At 36.7% G+C, this 16,559-nt stretch overlaps 1 protein-coding gene and 1 pseudogene across 2 annotated transcripts in view; both read right to left on the bottom strand.

The window, feature by feature from the left end:
• The window catches only part of DNAJC13 (DnaJ heat shock protein family (Hsp40) member C13), a 124,764-nt gene that overhangs the window by 84,374 nt on the left and 23,831 nt on the right, over nucleotides 1-16,559 (bottom strand). For both annotated transcript variants that reach the window (XM_059162608.1, XM_059162609.1), the window contains exons 3-5: nucleotides 3,853-3,928; nucleotides 2,910-3,059; nucleotides 2,367-2,408 (exon numbers count right to left, since the gene is read on the bottom strand). In XM_059162608.1, the coding sequence (XP_059018591.1) occupies nucleotides 2,367-2,408; nucleotides 2,910-3,059; nucleotides 3,853-3,928 (268 nt within the window). The remainder of the gene's footprint in view (nucleotides 1-2,366; nucleotides 2,409-2,909; nucleotides 3,060-3,852; nucleotides 3,929-16,559) is intronic.
• On the bottom strand, nucleotides 2,759-2,826 carry LOC131826106 (U4 spliceosomal RNA; annotated as a pseudogene).

The following is a 16,559-nucleotide window of genomic DNA, read 5'->3' as shown; positions in this document are numbered from 1 at the left end:
TAATATAGATTTTCTTTCTACACACATAAAAATGCTGATGCCCCAGTTTCACCTTAGGCTTTTCTAATCACACCAATAGAAAGTTAAAAATTTGACTGCACTAGCAAGTAAAATTCCACTTAAGATAATAATATTCCTTTGTAAATTAAAGTACCTAGTATCAGAAATTATTAGAATGGTCAAAATCCATTTACTACCCAGTTTTATCCTTAAAAAGAAAAAAAAATTAGGTGAGGCTGCTAACCAAAATGTTAATAAAGACAAAATGAGGCAAGAGAAAAGAAACCAAGTGTCAGAGGTGAAATAAATATCCCCTCACCCATCCAAAAAGTCCACAAAGTTTTCTACCCAACAATATGACACATGGTCAATTACAGGACTCCTCAGGTAAAAATAAATTGGTTGACTCAGGAGTACAACTATTTCTAATACTGACATGAGAGAAATTCTCTTGTAAAAGTATTCAGAAAAGTGAGTAAGGCATTAACTAATAAACACCTCCACAACACCCAAACACTAAACCCAGCAATGAGCTTCGGTTTGGCTCATGATCATATGACATCAGGTCCCTGGAGCATTATTGATCAATGGCATAATAATGCACATTATAGCTCCATAAAAGGAATTCTGCAGAAAGATAAAGGGCACACATTAACCGAACAATATATTTAGAACCTTGATTCTGAACTAAAGGATGGACCAGTGACACTTCTCTCCAGAAGGGAAGCCACAAAAATGGTGGTGCTTTTCCAAACTATGCTTGTTTGCATGCCCTAATCCACTCTGCAGGATAGTCTCTATTCCCCCCAGCTGATAATCAACTGTCATAATGAGCTGGGCTGACGGAAACACATCATTATCCCTCTAGACTGTAGAGGCCGAAAGAGACTTAGAGATCTGCTTTAGAGTACATCTACGGACAACTGAAGACATGAGGGTCAAATTCAATTTATGCAAAAGTATTTGAGGGCAGAGCATTTAGGAGAAGAAGAGGTGCCATTTATTCCTGATTAAAACTAGGCAGACTGACTTTCAGACAATCTTTTAGAGACACTGTTTCCACCTCAGTTTTGAAAAGTATTAAGTGGCTAAAGTTAACTGATATAAAGGGGAGCTTATAAACAAAATCTAAAAGTATGTTTTTGGAAGCAGTTGTTTTCCAAACAGGAAATGGAGGAATATGGAAAACTCAACTGCTAACATAAAGTAATTAAAATAAGCATACCAAATTACAATTTTTTTAAGATTTTATTTATTTGACAGAGATCACAAGTAGGCAGAGCAGCAGGCACAAAGAGGTGGGGAAGCAGGCTCCCTGCTGAGCAGAGAGCCTGATGTGGGGCTCCATCCCAGGACCCTGAGTTCATGTCCTGAGCTGAAGGCAGAGGCTTAACCCACTGAGCCACCCAGGTGCACCCCCAAATTATAATTTATACAAATCTGACTGTGGCTCAAGAGGAACAAGAAACAAGCAGCTTGCCAACTGCCATTAATCTATTTTAAATGGCTCCTGGGCAGCCAGTCAGTTGTTGACTTGACATCAGTGAGGCTTCTGGGATGCTAAAACTAGCAGCAGAACATCCATAGGAAGGATGCGGGCTTAAAAAGACAAGGAAATGATGCTGCCAGCTTCTCAGAATTCAGTTCCTGACTTTTACTAGAAGCCAGAGCTCTGAACAATACTACTGCTTTAGGCATTATTTTGCCCTTCTCCCCGTTATAAAAGCAATAACTTCTCATGGAAAGAAATTTAGTATTTTAAAGGAGTGAAAAAAGCATAAACTTCCATCTGCCCTCTTTAGAAGTCTCTGATTTAGTTAAAATGCTATTGTAACATGACTAGAAAGCACCTGAGAAAGTTATGAAGATTCTAATAAGCACCTGTGACTTCCCCAAAGCTGCCAGTGCACCACTCAAAGCCTTGAGCAGCCAGATCCAGTGCAAGAATATATGATAGTTTTGATATACCCCAAACTTAAAACCTTAGTATTCTGAAATAGCAAAATCCTATACCAAACAACTAGTGCATGTTCCAACAGGTATTATCCACAGTGTGATGCTTACTGTAGCTGTTTAGAATATTGAATAAAGAGCACATGAATGGTTATGATACTGGTTTGAACATTCCATAGTTCTGCCTGAAAACTTTTTCTCCAACCATCAACATCAACATTAACAATCACAAATCTAATTCCTGTTGGAGTTTCCTGTTAAACTACATTCATCTCTCACACAGTGCCACATTAAAAGATGATTCCTTTTTTCCCTTTAGCTTTGCCATAAAAGAAACACACAGCACAGCATGATTTCTATAATAACAGGCAAAATTAAAATAAAAATAGGTATTAATAATGTTAAATACTTGCCCTTCCTGTGATTTTTCCTTCTGAAAAATCAGTTCTAAATCTCTGAAAGAGAAAACATAATCATAGTTTATGACAACAGACTGGTAAGGAAGACTCACAGTTTAGTCCTTTCTATCCAAAACCTGTAAAATCTCAACTTGGTAACACTGATATTAAAAAATATTGGATGTTATACATTAAGGCTGTAAAAAATGTGTGTAACTTCACTGAAACACAAAACAGATTAAACAGAACTGCTTTGCTCTGTATATGCTTAAAAAGTCTAAACACTATTAACTATACAGGATTTTTCAGACTTTCAGTTAGAGAAAGTGAAAGTTTCACAGAATCAAGTTAACAGTCAATAAGAAAAAAGAAGTATGGGAACAAAGGCTCATAACATTAATATCTGTACTTTAATCAGCAATAATCACGCCTCGGATAAACCTCATTGGCTACAATACTGCCACTGCGCAAAGCTAATATCTGTACTTTAATGTAACTGTTTCATTAAAAAAAAAAAGAACAGAGAAATTTAGCTTATTTATATGGAACTGTTCTTACCAATGCTTCTGTAAGAAGTTCTGTTCTGTGCTCTGTAGAAAATTTTAAAGTTTCTGACTTTTTCCCACTGCTTTTACGAAATGTGAGGTTGAATTCCGTTCCTTGTCCTTTTCCAACAGGACTGATGCTGCAAATGTCTCCATAAGGCCACTAACAAAAAGAAAAATTCTTCCAACTGATGCTAGATTAAATACTATTTTTACTATTTTAATTTCACAATCACTGACTAAATGAGAAAAATCTTACAAAATAATACAGAGGCCTAGAAGATGTTATATCTTACAGTAATTCTGTAACAGATTCTTTTAAAGGCTTTCAGTTATCAGAGACAACAATAAAAATCCCATCTGCATTCCAATTTTAATGATTAATGACATTAATCCAAAGCAATTAATATACATAAAAGTGAAAAGAAATGAGGAATAAAATTTTATTATTACCTACAGGTCTGTTAAAACAGACAAAAAGGAATCTGTGAAACGTGCCTAATTTAGAATTAAAAATAAGCTAGAATATATTTATTTACTATCCATATTCAATGTGGTCTTGCCTTTATAAATAGTAATCCTACTTCCATAACAAGTATTTTTCAACCACTGCATTGTAACTTAATTTACGTATGCCTTTACTGCAGTTCCAATGGTCTTTAAAATTATAAAGAATTGGTGTAGTGATTTACATAAAAGAGATGGCTACAATCAAAAGCAACATATCAAAAAGTTATACTACTTAGAGCCTAGAAAAACATTTGTCACTAACCTCTTTTATTTACTAATTTTTGGTACATGGCATGAAGTATTGTATTAAGCATATTAATCTCTTTCAAAGTTGACTCTTCTAACCTAAAATACTGATTTCAGGCCAAGGAAATCATGGGTCATTATCTGGCTTTTAAAAATCAAATGAAGTTCAAAAAATGTCTAACAGCTTCTAATATGATTACCTGATTTGTTACTTCTAAAGTATTGGGATTATATGTAGTAATCGCATGGGTTCCAACTGAAAAGACACGCTTATACCTAAAAAGAAAGACAAGTACTTAAATTCAGTCTTAAAATAAAAACAAATTTTATAATAAAATATATGCTATTAACACAAAAGGAAGAGTTCAACAAATGGAAATGTATAAGTTGACTAATGCTAACTAAACATAGCTTGGTTTTATATTCTAAAGTGTTATTAAAAACCTACCCACCACCAATCACTTGACTGTGAACCAGTAAGATCTTTAAGTAGAGAAGTAGGATCTATGCAAGCTTGAGTTGTTAGTATACATGAAGTTAACAACATACTGCCTGAGGACACCAAGATTCTAAATGGAAAAATTTTATTAAAAACAACAACGGCAACACACACTAATTCTTTAAAAATATCCTTTCAACAAAACTGTGATGCAAAGAAAGGAAAAGCTATGGCCTGCAAGTGGTCAATCACAGCAATATTCTGGAATCTTAGTAATTTCTATTTAAGAAAGTACCTATTAAATTTAAATGTAGCAATTTTATAGACGTAAGAAGCCTACACCACAGACAAGCAAGTTTCACTTCTCACTTTACTTCCCTCACTTAAAGTAACATCTAAGGAGAAAAATCACTTGGATATCAATAATCCTTTAGGAGAGGAATCCATAAAGATAAAAATTGAAACTGAATTGGAAAAATTTAAAAATCAAGAATTAGTCTTTAAAAATAAAATACATAAAACATCAGCTAGTCTAAGAAAACATAAAAACAAAATTAAGAATATTTAAGAATTTATAATCATAGATACAGAAGAAATAATGTGGGTAACTCTATGCAGATAAATTTGAAAGTTACAAATAAATCAATCCCTATACAGAAGAATTTAAGAAAGCTGCAAAGAATTACAACCTACATAAGCACCATGGCTCAAACAAGAAGATGAACCTTAAAGAACAGGTAAGTCCCATGCTTCTTAAGTTGTTTCAAGAAACAGACTAAGAACAGTTTCTCAGTTCTTTTAGTGGTAACTAAAATCTGGTAAGACAACACAAAAAGAAGAAAAGACACTCCAATCTATTTTTAAAATAAATATTAGCAATAAGAATCAAGTAGCTCAGGGCGCCTGGGTGGCTCAGTCCATTAAGCGTCTGCCTTTGGCTTGGGCCTGGGTCATGGAATTGAGTCCAGCACTGGGCTCCTTCTTCAGCACGGAGTCTGCTTCTCCCTCTGCCTGCCACTCCCCCTGACTGTATTTACTCTTTCTCTCTCTTTCTCTCTCTCTCTCCCTCTCTATCAAATAAATAAATAAATCTTAAAAAAAAAAAAGAAAAAATCAAGTAGCTTATTAAAATAGCAGTACACCATGACCAAAGAAGGTTCATTTTAAGAAAACAGAGTTCAATATTAGAAAACTCTGTTAATCTAACTGGTCATATTTAATGAAGTTTCTATTTGTATTTTAGTTAAGAGATTCTTAAATTACCAAAACTGGATGTTAAATACAATCAAATGCCTTTTTGATATCTATGGAACTCATGTTTTTCTGCTTTCAGCTACTAATACAGTAAAAAGACATACACATGCCTTAAACCAACTGCCATTATCAGACTTGAGGGTAATGTACTAGAAGGATTTCCACTGAGATTAAGAGAAATCTTTCACAATTTAATTTTTCTATTTTCATTTTTTTCTAATTAGTATATAATAAAAAGGATGATGTTATTTCCATTTGGGGAAAAAAAGAAAATGACAGATTTCACTAATCTTTATAATATTAAATATTTAAAAAGTATGGCAATATTATAAATATCTTTTTCACATGTCTAAAATGGAGTGGGAAAAGATCTAAAGAATGCAGATACCTTCTTTGAATGTAAGAACATTCATTTGCTGCTTTCTAAAGCCAGGTGAGGGTTGAGAGGTTAGTGAAGTACATGAGGATTAACCTAAACAGCTAAAAAGTCTCAGAACTTCAGAGGCTTTATTACAGAGGCTTATCAATTAACAGGGAAAAGAAAGAAGATCTTATTGAATCAGTATCTGCCTCAGAAGACTGCACAATGAAATCAAATATCTGACAGAAATGTGAATTCACAAATTCTAACTTTCAGAATCATCTAGAAAGTCACACATGCCTATTTCTACAATCCTGAAATGGAACTACAGAATTTGTTTATTTTACTTTGGGAGTAAACATAGAAGAATTAAATGCCTGAAATGTTTCCAGTGTCAACTAATGTCACATTCAAAGTCTTAAAGGCTCTCAGCTAAAAAGATACTCTTTTCGATTCTAAACTAATTTCCTCCACACAACTAAAGCCCTTCTAACATCTTTATCATGTAACTTTTGTCTAGATCAGTGCTATGCAAAGGAACTTTCCAAGAAGATGGAAACACTCTATATCTACACTGTCTAAAGAGGTAGCTATGAGTCACGTCACTACTGAGCACTTGAAATGTGGCTAATGCAAGTAAATTTTAAATTTTATTTATATTTAATTAGTTTAAATTTAAATAGTTACAGCGGTTAGTGACTCCCATAACTGGAGAGAGCAAATTCTAGATCCATCAACAAAGGATCCTGGAGTTAAGTGTCCACTAGGCCCAAAATACTGTCAAGACTAGTGAATTCAGACCTATTTTATAGACAAAATACTGAGCTCTACAGCCTTCCTAAGAAGAAAGCTATAAGGAAATTCTTAAGAGAATTCTCTTCTATTCTCCTCTTTGCCCCCTAGAACGGCTGCTGCACTTTATTTAAGTATAGAACAAATACTTCTAGGTCATTAAAAACACCTTTAAAAGCAGCCCTAAACCTTCAGAGATTACCTGTAAAGCCTCCTTAGATATCAGATTAAGAGATTAAAACCTAAATGATCTCACATGTATCATGTGTTAGTCACAACACTTGCAAACTTGAGAGGTTTTTTTTTTATATCTTTTACTAAGTCACTGGTGTCCTAAGTCATAAAGAACAAAATTCTCTAAGTTCAGAGAGGTATAAGTCTTCATTATCTTGAAACTCTATCTCCTCACACAGGACACATATGGCACATGCTCAGTGTCAAATAGCTTAACAGGCCAACCTATTCAATCATAAATCAACATGCATTCAAATACGATATGTTCATTTTCTCTTGTTTTTAAAAAAGAATGTATGTCAAATAGCAACTAATTTCACATCAGTTTTTTACTCATAACCACTATAACATCAGGAAATGACAAAGGTCTTATTTTTATGAAATACTCCCATTTGCTATCTGCAAACAGAAAATGCCCCTTATAAATTATAACTTAATTTGCTGTTCTTCTGGGTTTGAAATGAATTTGTTGGGTCTACGGCCATACCACCCTGAACGCGCCCAATCTCGTCTGAAATGAATTTGTTGGCTAATTACTTAAAATTATCATACTAAAGGCTCTTATAAAATATAGCTATATTAAAATCAAATGACAAAAGGAACAAGGACTAAAGTAAACAAAATGTATGAGAAACTTAGGACAGATGATACCATCTACATAACATGAAGAAATATACAAACACCTTTTCCCCCAACTGAAAAATTAATATTCATTATTGACTTTACTTATTGTACTTGTTTCTGTCTTACTCAGGAACTGAAGTTATACATATCATTAAATGTATATAGGGAATACATGATTTTCTTCTCTCAAGTTTTCCTAACTCACAGATTTATTCTAATATGATAGCTTAATAAATAACATAATTTACATAACCCACTAACACTAATGTTTATTTAGAATCAAGACACTAAAGCTAATATTTAAATACACATACTTGAGGCACCTTTTCTATGGGGCATTTTGCTCCCATAACAACTGGAGGTAAAGAAAAGAACCAGTAAAAAGTTGCTAATGATATTGCCGACAGAGATGAGAAAGATCATCTGAAACAAAGACAATTGAAGCAAAACCTGGGGATGTAATCCAGTTTTGAATATGACAGGTGATGTTCATATTTTTCAACAGACTAAAGTTACATTAATCTACATTAAAACAAACACTCCTGTATTATTCTAATTCCTGCAGATAAAAATATGCTATGCCATTCTTTTTTTTAAAGTAGGCTACACAAACCCATGTGGAACCAATGCAGAGCTTGAACTTACCCTGAGATCAAGCCCTGAGCTGAGATCAAGAGTCAGATGTTTAACTGACTGAGCTACCCAGGGAGGCCCTGTTACGCCCTTCTTAAATTTTATAATCCTTATAAATACTGCTTTCCTCTTTGAAATACGTTTCATGACACTACTTTTTTTCTACAGCAACTTTTTTTGGGAAAAAATCCTAATGTATTAGATCAGATACTGTATTAAGTATTACCATGGATTGACCCAGTATTGAAAGAGCATATATCAGGGGCACCTGGGTGGCTCAGTAAGTTAAGCCTCTGCCTTTGGCTCAGGTGACGATCTCAAGGTCCTGGGATTGAGCCCCGCCTTGGGCTCTCTGCTCAGCAGGGAGCCTGCTTCCCGCGCTCTCTCTCTCTCTGCCTGCCTCTCTTCCTACTTGTGATCTCTGTCTGTCAAATAAATAAAATCTTAAAAAAAAAAAAAACTATTAAAAAAACCCAGCCTATTTGAGCTGGGTTCAAGGACATGGCAGTAAATAAGGGAGTCAGCCCCTCAAAGACCCAGTCTCGAACCAACATTTTCATTGTTATTATTTGAGAATGAGGTGGGTAGGGAGAGTCTTTTTTTTAAATAATTTTTAAATTTTTAAATAAACATATAATGTGTTATTAGCCCCAAGGGTGCAGGTCTGTGAATTGCCAGGTTTACACACTTCAAAGCACTCACCATAGCACATACCCTCCCCACTGACCATAATCCCACCACCCTCTTCCTACCTCCCTCCCCCTGGCAACCCTCAGTTTGTTTTGTGACATTAAGAGTCTCTTAGGGTTTGTCTCCTTCCTGATCCCATCTTGTTTCATTTATTCTTTTCCTACCCCCCAAACCTCCCACGTTGCACCTCCACTTCCTCATATCAGGGAGATCATATGACAGTTGTCTTTCTCCAATCGACTTATTTCACTAAGCCTAATACCCTCTAGTTCCATCCATGTCGTCGCAAATGACAAGATTTCATTTCTTTTGATGGCTGCATAGTATTCCATTGTATATATATACACATCTTCTTTATCCATTTGTCTGTTGATGGACATCTAGGTTCTTCCCATAGTTTGGTTATTGTAGACATTTCTGCTATAAACATTCGGGTGCACGTGCCCCTTCAGATCACTACGTTTTTATCTTTAGGGTAAATACCCAGTAGTGCAATTGCTGGGTCACAGGGTAACTCAATTTTCAACTTTTTGAGGAACCTCCATGCTCTTTTCCAGAGTGGCTGCACCACCTTGCATTCCCACCAGCAGTGTAGGATGGTTCCCCATTCTCCGTATTCTCGCCAGCATCTGTCATTTCCTGACTTGTTAATTTTAGCCATTCTGACTGGTGTGAGGTGGTATCTCATTGTGGTTTTGATTTGTATTTCCCTGATGCCGAGTGATGTGGAGCACTTTTTCATGTGTCTGTTGGCCATCTGGATGTCTTCTTTGCAGAAATGTTGTTCATATCCTCTGCCCATTTCTTGATTGTTATTATTTGTTCTTTGGGTGTTGAGTTTGATAAGCTCTTTATAGATTTTGGATACTAGCCCATATATCTGATATGTCGTTTGCAAGTATCTTCTCCCATTCTGTCAGTTGTCTTTTGGTTTTGTTAACTGTTTCCTTGGCTGTGCAAAAGCTTTTGATCTTGATGGAGTCCCAATAGTTCATTTTTGCCCTTGCTTCCCTTGCCTTTGGCGATGTTCCTAGGAAGAAGTTGTTGCAGCTGAGGTCAAAGAGGTTGCTGCCTGCGTTCTCCTCAAGGATTTTGATGGATTCCTTTCTCACATTGAGGTCCTTCATCCATTTTGAGTCTATTTTCGTCTGTGGTGTAAGGAAGTGGGCCGGTTTCACTTTTCTGCATGTGGCTGTCCAATTTTCCCAACACCATTTGTTGAAGAGGCTGTTTTTTTTCCCATTGGACATTCTTTCCTGCTTTGTCAAAGATTAGTTAACCATAGAGTTGAGGGTCTATTTCTGGGCTCCCCATTCTGTTCCATTGATCCATGTGTCTGTTTTTGTGCCAGTACCATACTGTCTTGATGATGACAGCTTTCTAATAGAGCCTGAAGTCTGGAATTGTGATGCCACCAACTTTGGCTTCCTTTTTCAATATTCCTCTGGCTATTCGAGGTCTTTTCTGGTTCCATACAAATTTTAGGATTATTTGTTCGATTTCTTTGAAAAAAATGAATGGGATTTTGATAGGGATTACATTAAATGTGTAGATTGCTTTAGGTAGCATAGATATTTTCACAATATTTGTTCTTCCAATCCATGAGCATAGAACATTTTTCCATTTCTTTGTGTCTTCCTCAATTTCTTTTATGAGTACTTTATAGTTTTCTGAGTACAAATTCTTTGCCTCTTTGGTTAGGTTTATTCCTAGGTACCTTATGGTTTTGGGTGCAATTGTAAATGGGACTGACTCCTTAATTTCCCTTTCTTCTGTCTTGTCGTTGGTGTAAGGAAATGCAACTGATTTCTGTGCATTGATTTTATATCCTGACACTTTACTGAATTCCTGTACAAGTTCTAGTAGTTTTGGAGTGGAGTCTTTTTGGGTTTTCCACATATAGTATCATATCATCTACAAAGAGTGATAGTTTGACTTTTTTGCCGATTTGGATGCCTTTAATTTCTTTTTGTTGTCTGACTGCTGAGGCTAGGACTTCTAGTACTATTTTGAATAGCAGTGGTGATAATGGACATCCTTGCCATGTTCCTGAGAGAGGGAGAATCTTTTTATTTATTTATTTATTTGTTTGTTTGTTTGGCAGAGATCACAAGTAGGCAGAGAGAGAGGGGGAAGCAGGCTCCCTGCTGAGCAGAGAGTCCAATGCGGGGCTCAATCCCAGGACCCTGGGATCATGACCTGAGCTGAAGGCGGAGGAATAACCCACTGAGCCACCCAGGTGCCCCCCACCTTTTTAAAGATTTTTATTTATTTGACAGACAGAGATCACAAGTAGGCAGAGAGGCAGGCAGAGAGAGGAGGAAGCAGGCTCCCCGCAGAGCATAGAGCCCAATGCAGGGCTCGATCCCAAGACCCTGGGATCATGACCCGAACCAAAGGCAGAGGCTTTAACCCACTGAGCCACCCAGGTGCCCCGAGAGGGAGAGTCTTAAGCAGACTCCACATCTAGCACAGAGTCACAGCCAGCCTATATCTCACAACCCTGAGATCATGACCTGGGCTGGTATCAAGAGTGTGACCACCCAGGCACCCTCTGATGTTTTATTTATTATTAAGTTAACTAATTCAAACATCTGAAATGAATTTCAAAGTAGTTAAGAGATAAGTTACTTGTCAGTCATTGTTTGAAAGTTAATTCCAGACTTGAATACTCTTAACCAGCATGTGTCAATGAAAAATGTACAAAAGTGTCAACAGACGCTCCAAAAATACTGGTCAACATCACCATATTCTGCTACACAAAATTTCATTACCATTCAACTCTTTTAGAGAAAATTCAATATTACTTTCTTTTTGTAAAGTACAAAAAAAAAAAAAAAGGCTTTTGGTTTACTATAAAAAAATGGGTTCTCAAATTTCCTGAGATTATAAAACCTTTGTGTATTACTTTAAGAGTTAAGAACCTCCTGTCCAAGTACTAACCAGGTCTGATCCTGCTTAGCTTCTGAGATCAGAGCAGATCAGGAGCATTCAGGGTGTTATAGCTATAGACTGAACCTCAGTTCTTTCAGCAAATAGTCTATGCAATGGGCCTCAAATAAGCCAAAGAGATCTAAGCAGAGTTGGAAGACAGCTTTTAGGTTACCCAGTCTAGTCCCCTTAACCTGAGCAAAGATGGCTAATTTTAATTGTTCGTTACAGTGCAAGGGAACTTAAGAGCAATTCTATTTCTTTTTTCCAGTACTGCAGATACTAACCATTGTTTCTTAGAATTAAGCCAATATATTCTTTCCCACAAATTTCACCTGCTGGTTCAAGTTCTGTCTTTCAACTTCACATAGGATACAAAATTATTTCTGCCCAACCATACTTTCACTTTGAATCCTCTTTCCTAAGCTGAACACTAATTCCTTCAACCATTTTAAAATAAGTTTTGGCAGGGGCGCCTGAGAGACTCAGTGGGTTAAGCCTCTGCCTTCAGCTGGGGTCATGATCTCAGGGTCCTGGGATAGAGCCCCGCATTGGGCTCTCTGCTCGGTGCGGAGTCTGCTTCTATGTCTCTCTCTGCCTGCCTCTCTGCCTACTTGTGATCTCTCTCTCTCTCTCTCTAATAAATATATAAAATCTAAAAAAAAAGTTTTGGCTACCAATTTCTAGGAAGCCATTAGGATTCTCAAAGAACCTAGGGTTTTTCCTTTTACTATTAAAAGCTTCACAATCCAGTTACTTGAATTAGAATTTTAGTCCATCAAATAATGAAACTAAGGATAACTAAAGTGCAAGGTCTCTCAAGGAGTTAGATCAATGGTAAGCAATGCTGAAGGAGGCACTACAGCATAATAGTTTACCCCGCCAGCTCTGGAGTCACTGCCTGGGTTCGAATACTATCTGGACTATTCTATTCACTTTCTATGTATCCTCTGATAATTTGCTTAACCTCTCTGAGCTTCAGTTTCTCCATCTGAAAGATACAGTATATGTATCTATCTTATAATATGAGGATTAAAAGAACTAATCCATGTCAAGTATTTGTCACTTGCTATTTATATAAAATCAATAAATGTTAGATATTCTTATTGCTATTATTCTGTTGAGTAACAGGAGGGGTTTAAAACTCCAGTAGAGTAACTGAATTAATTATAATTAGTATCATGATGTTTCCAGTAACCACAACTGCTAAATTCATACCTAACACAGAACAAAATTAATGGGCAAAGTGATCGTTCCTATGCATATAGTACCACAATACTCTGATTCTGGTCAAACTCCATTTGAATAACATTTGTTGTAACTACTGAAACTACAATGACACATCATTTTCAACACAAATCCAGTTCCCATTAGGCTTCATTTTTGGTGTTGTACATTCTATGGGTTCGGACAAATGTATAAAGACATGTATCCACCATTACAATATCATACACAGTAAGTTTCACTGCCCCAAATATCCTTTGTGCTCCTTTGTCTGTTATTCCTCCCTCCCCCTAAACCTTGGCAACCACTCATCTTTTTACGGTCTCCAAAGTTCTGCCTTTTCTACAACATCATATAGTTGGACTTCACAGTATGCAACCTTTTCAGACTGTCACTCAGTAGTATGCTTTTAAGTTTCTTTCCTAGCTTGATGCTTGATTACGTTTTAGCACTGAATAAGTCATTACCTGCACATACTACAGGTTATCCATCCATTCACTTACTGACGGACATCTTGATTGTTTCCAAGTTTTGGTAATTATGAATAAAGGTGCTATAAACATCTGTGTGCAGGTTTTTGTGTAGACATAATTTTCAACTCTTTTGGGTAAATATTATAGAGTGTGATTGCTGGATCATACGGTAAGAGGAGATTTGAGTCTTATAAGAAACCACCAAACAGTCTTTCAAAGCGGCTATACCATTTTGCATTCCCACCAGCAATGGATGAGACCCTTTGCTCGGACATCCTTACCAGCATTTGGCATGCCCAGTGTTCTGATCTCTACATTTCCATGATGACGTAAAGTATCTTTTCATATGTTTATTTGTCATCTGTATTTCTACTTTGGTGAGATCCCTGTTAAAGTCTTTCGCTCATTTTTCTTTTTAAATAAGATTTTATTTATTCATTTGACAGAGAGAGATCACAAGTAGGCAGTGGTAGGCAGAGAGATGGGGGGGGAGCAGGCTCCCCACAGAGCAGAGAGCCCAATGTGGGGCTCGACTCCAGGACCCCGAGATCATGACCCAAGCTAAAGGCAGAGGTTTAACTCACTGAGCCACCCAGGTGCCTCCAGTGTCTTTGGCTCATTTTGTAAAGGTTGTTTTCTTATGTTGAGTTTTAAGGGTTCTCTGTATACTTTGAATAGTCAAATAGTCAAGTGTCTTTTACAAATATTTTCTCCCACTTGTTTTTACATTCTCTTGACAGCGTCTTTCACAGAGAAGTTTTTAATTTTAATGAAACCTGGCTGATCAATTCATTTCTTCATGGGTCACATCTTTGGTGTTTTATCTAAAAAGTCATTACCAAACCCAAGATTCATCTAGGTTTTCTCCCATGTTATTTTTTTGTAAAAGATTTTATTTATTTATTTGACAGAGAGAGATCACAAGTAGCAGAGAGGCAGGCAGAGAGAGAGAGAGAGGGAAGCAGGATCCCCATCAACCAGAGAGCCCGATGCAGGACTCGATCCCAGGACCCTGAGACCATGACCTGAGCCGAAGGCAGCAGCTTAATCCACTGAGCCACCAAGGTGCCCCTCCCATGTTATCCTTTAAGACTTCTGTGTTTCACATTTAGGTCAGTGATCCATTTTTTAGTTATTTTTTATGAAAAGTTTAAGTCTGTGCCTAGATTCTTTTTTTTCTTTTCCCTTTTTAAATTTTTGCATGTGCATGTCCAAATGATCAGCATCACTTGTTGAAAAGACTATCTTTGCTCCTGAAGCTAGCTTTAAATACAAGCAAAACTATGTGTAAATACAAAATTCCTAAAAAGGGGATACATTATTATTTGCACTTTTGGATGAAAAATGTTCAAATCCCAGACTGCCTGATAATAAGCACAAAGAATTATATAAAGAAAACACAAAAATAATTCAAGATGGACTCATCTGAGGTTTAGAGGCTGGCACGGTCAAGAGCCAGATCAACAAAGCAAGTGAAAAATCCTCAAGATTTCTAGGATTATCAGAGTTGGTAACACTTGTAAATTCCAGATGGCTAACACTTGTAAATTCTCTTCTTTTGCAGGATTCTAGTTCTACACATAAGAAAGGTATCAGAAATTTGCCAGCTTCATTTTCAGTCAATTTTCCTCTCAATTTTCTGTATCTAGTCACTACACATATTGTATATGAATGTCATAAGCATAGCCATTTAATTCCACAGACTGATTACCATATATATCCATCCCAACATATTAAAATCTAGTGCAGACACTAAATTGCTACTCTTAAAATGCAGAGCATTTGCTATAATTAATGTATGCAAATATCAAAGTGATCCACACATAGATTTTACTTGTAATTTCTACCCAGAAAAAAACTAAAAATCTGTATTTTGAAAATCATTCTAAAGTTTCCCAAAGTGAATGTGCATTGTTTTTTTTTTTTTTTTGTAAGATTTATTTATTTGTCCGAGAGAGAGAGGGAGAGAGACAGAGCATGAACAGGGCGAGCAGCAGACAGAGGGAGAAGCAGACTTTCTGCTGAGCTAGGAGCCCAATGCAGGACTCCATCCCAGGATCTGGGGATCATGACCAGAGCCAAAGGCAGACACTTAACTGACTAAGCCACTCAGGCATCCCGGCACTTCTGCTTTAACTGAAATATATGTATCCTTCTTCCTATTAGAAATGGCTTGCTTGGGGGGGCACCTGGGTGGTTCAGTGGGTTAAAGTCTGTGCCTTCAGCTCAGGTCATGATCCCAGGATCCTGGGATTGAGCCCCACATCCGGCTGGCTCTCTCTCTCCAGCCTGCTTCCTCCTCTCTCCCTACCTACTTGTGATCTCTGTCTGTCAAATAAATAAATAAAATCTAAAAAAAAAAAGGAAAAAAGAAATGGCTTGCTTAGGCCAAAAAGGAAACTTTGCTCTTTCATGAAAGCAAAGTGCTTTTTACTCCTGAAATCTATTCCGTTGACCAGCTACTGCCACAACAAACATACAGTTATATGATTTCCAAGGGGGAAAATGACAAGCACAGAAGAAAAGGCTACTTGGCCAGCTAAGGAGACTACACTAACCATGAATAAACCTGAATTAATAAGAGCACAGAACAGTGGTTGCAAAATGAGACACAAGAAAACTATTACAGGGGCGCCTGGGTGGCTCAGTGGGTTAAGCCGCTGCCTTCGGCTCGGGTCATGATCTCAGGGTCCTGGGATCGAGTCCCGCATCGGGCTCTCTGCTCGGCGGGGAGCCTGCTTCCTCCTCTCTCTCTCTCTGCCTGCCTCTCTGCCTACTTGTGATCTCTCTCTGTCAAATAAATAAATAAAATCTTAAAAAAAAGAAAAAAGAAAAAAAAAAGAAAACTATTACAAAGGTAACATGAAATAGGTCACATGAATATCCTCAAAGGAATATGTGAGAAAGGTTATTTTTAATTTAGAACACCTCTAAATATATCGACATATTTAATTTAGACATATATTTTTAACTTAGAAATACATAGGAAGAAAAATATTTATTCATCTTTGCTGCCACTATCAATAACATTTTTCTGAATGTTGTACCTGGGTTAGCAGTATGTATACAGGCACGAAGAGACTTAAAACTGAGGCCCTAAATCCCCAAAATCACATGTAAAATTTGTCGTAAATAGACCTATTTCTAGAGAAAGGGTGCAATTAACAACTCTGAAACAACACAGAGCTTTTAATGTTAACCATTTGTTTTTTACATTAACACTGATGAGGAATGCTTTAAAATTAAGACTAC

Source organism: Mustela lutreola, chromosome 2 (genome assembly GCF_030435805.1).
Source record: "Mustela lutreola isolate mMusLut2 chromosome 2, mMusLut2.pri, whole genome shotgun sequence".
In the NCBI taxonomy this organism is placed as follows: domain Eukaryota; kingdom Metazoa; phylum Chordata; class Mammalia; order Carnivora; family Mustelidae; genus Mustela; species Mustela lutreola.
This window is presented reverse-complemented; position numbering and strand designations above follow the sequence as displayed.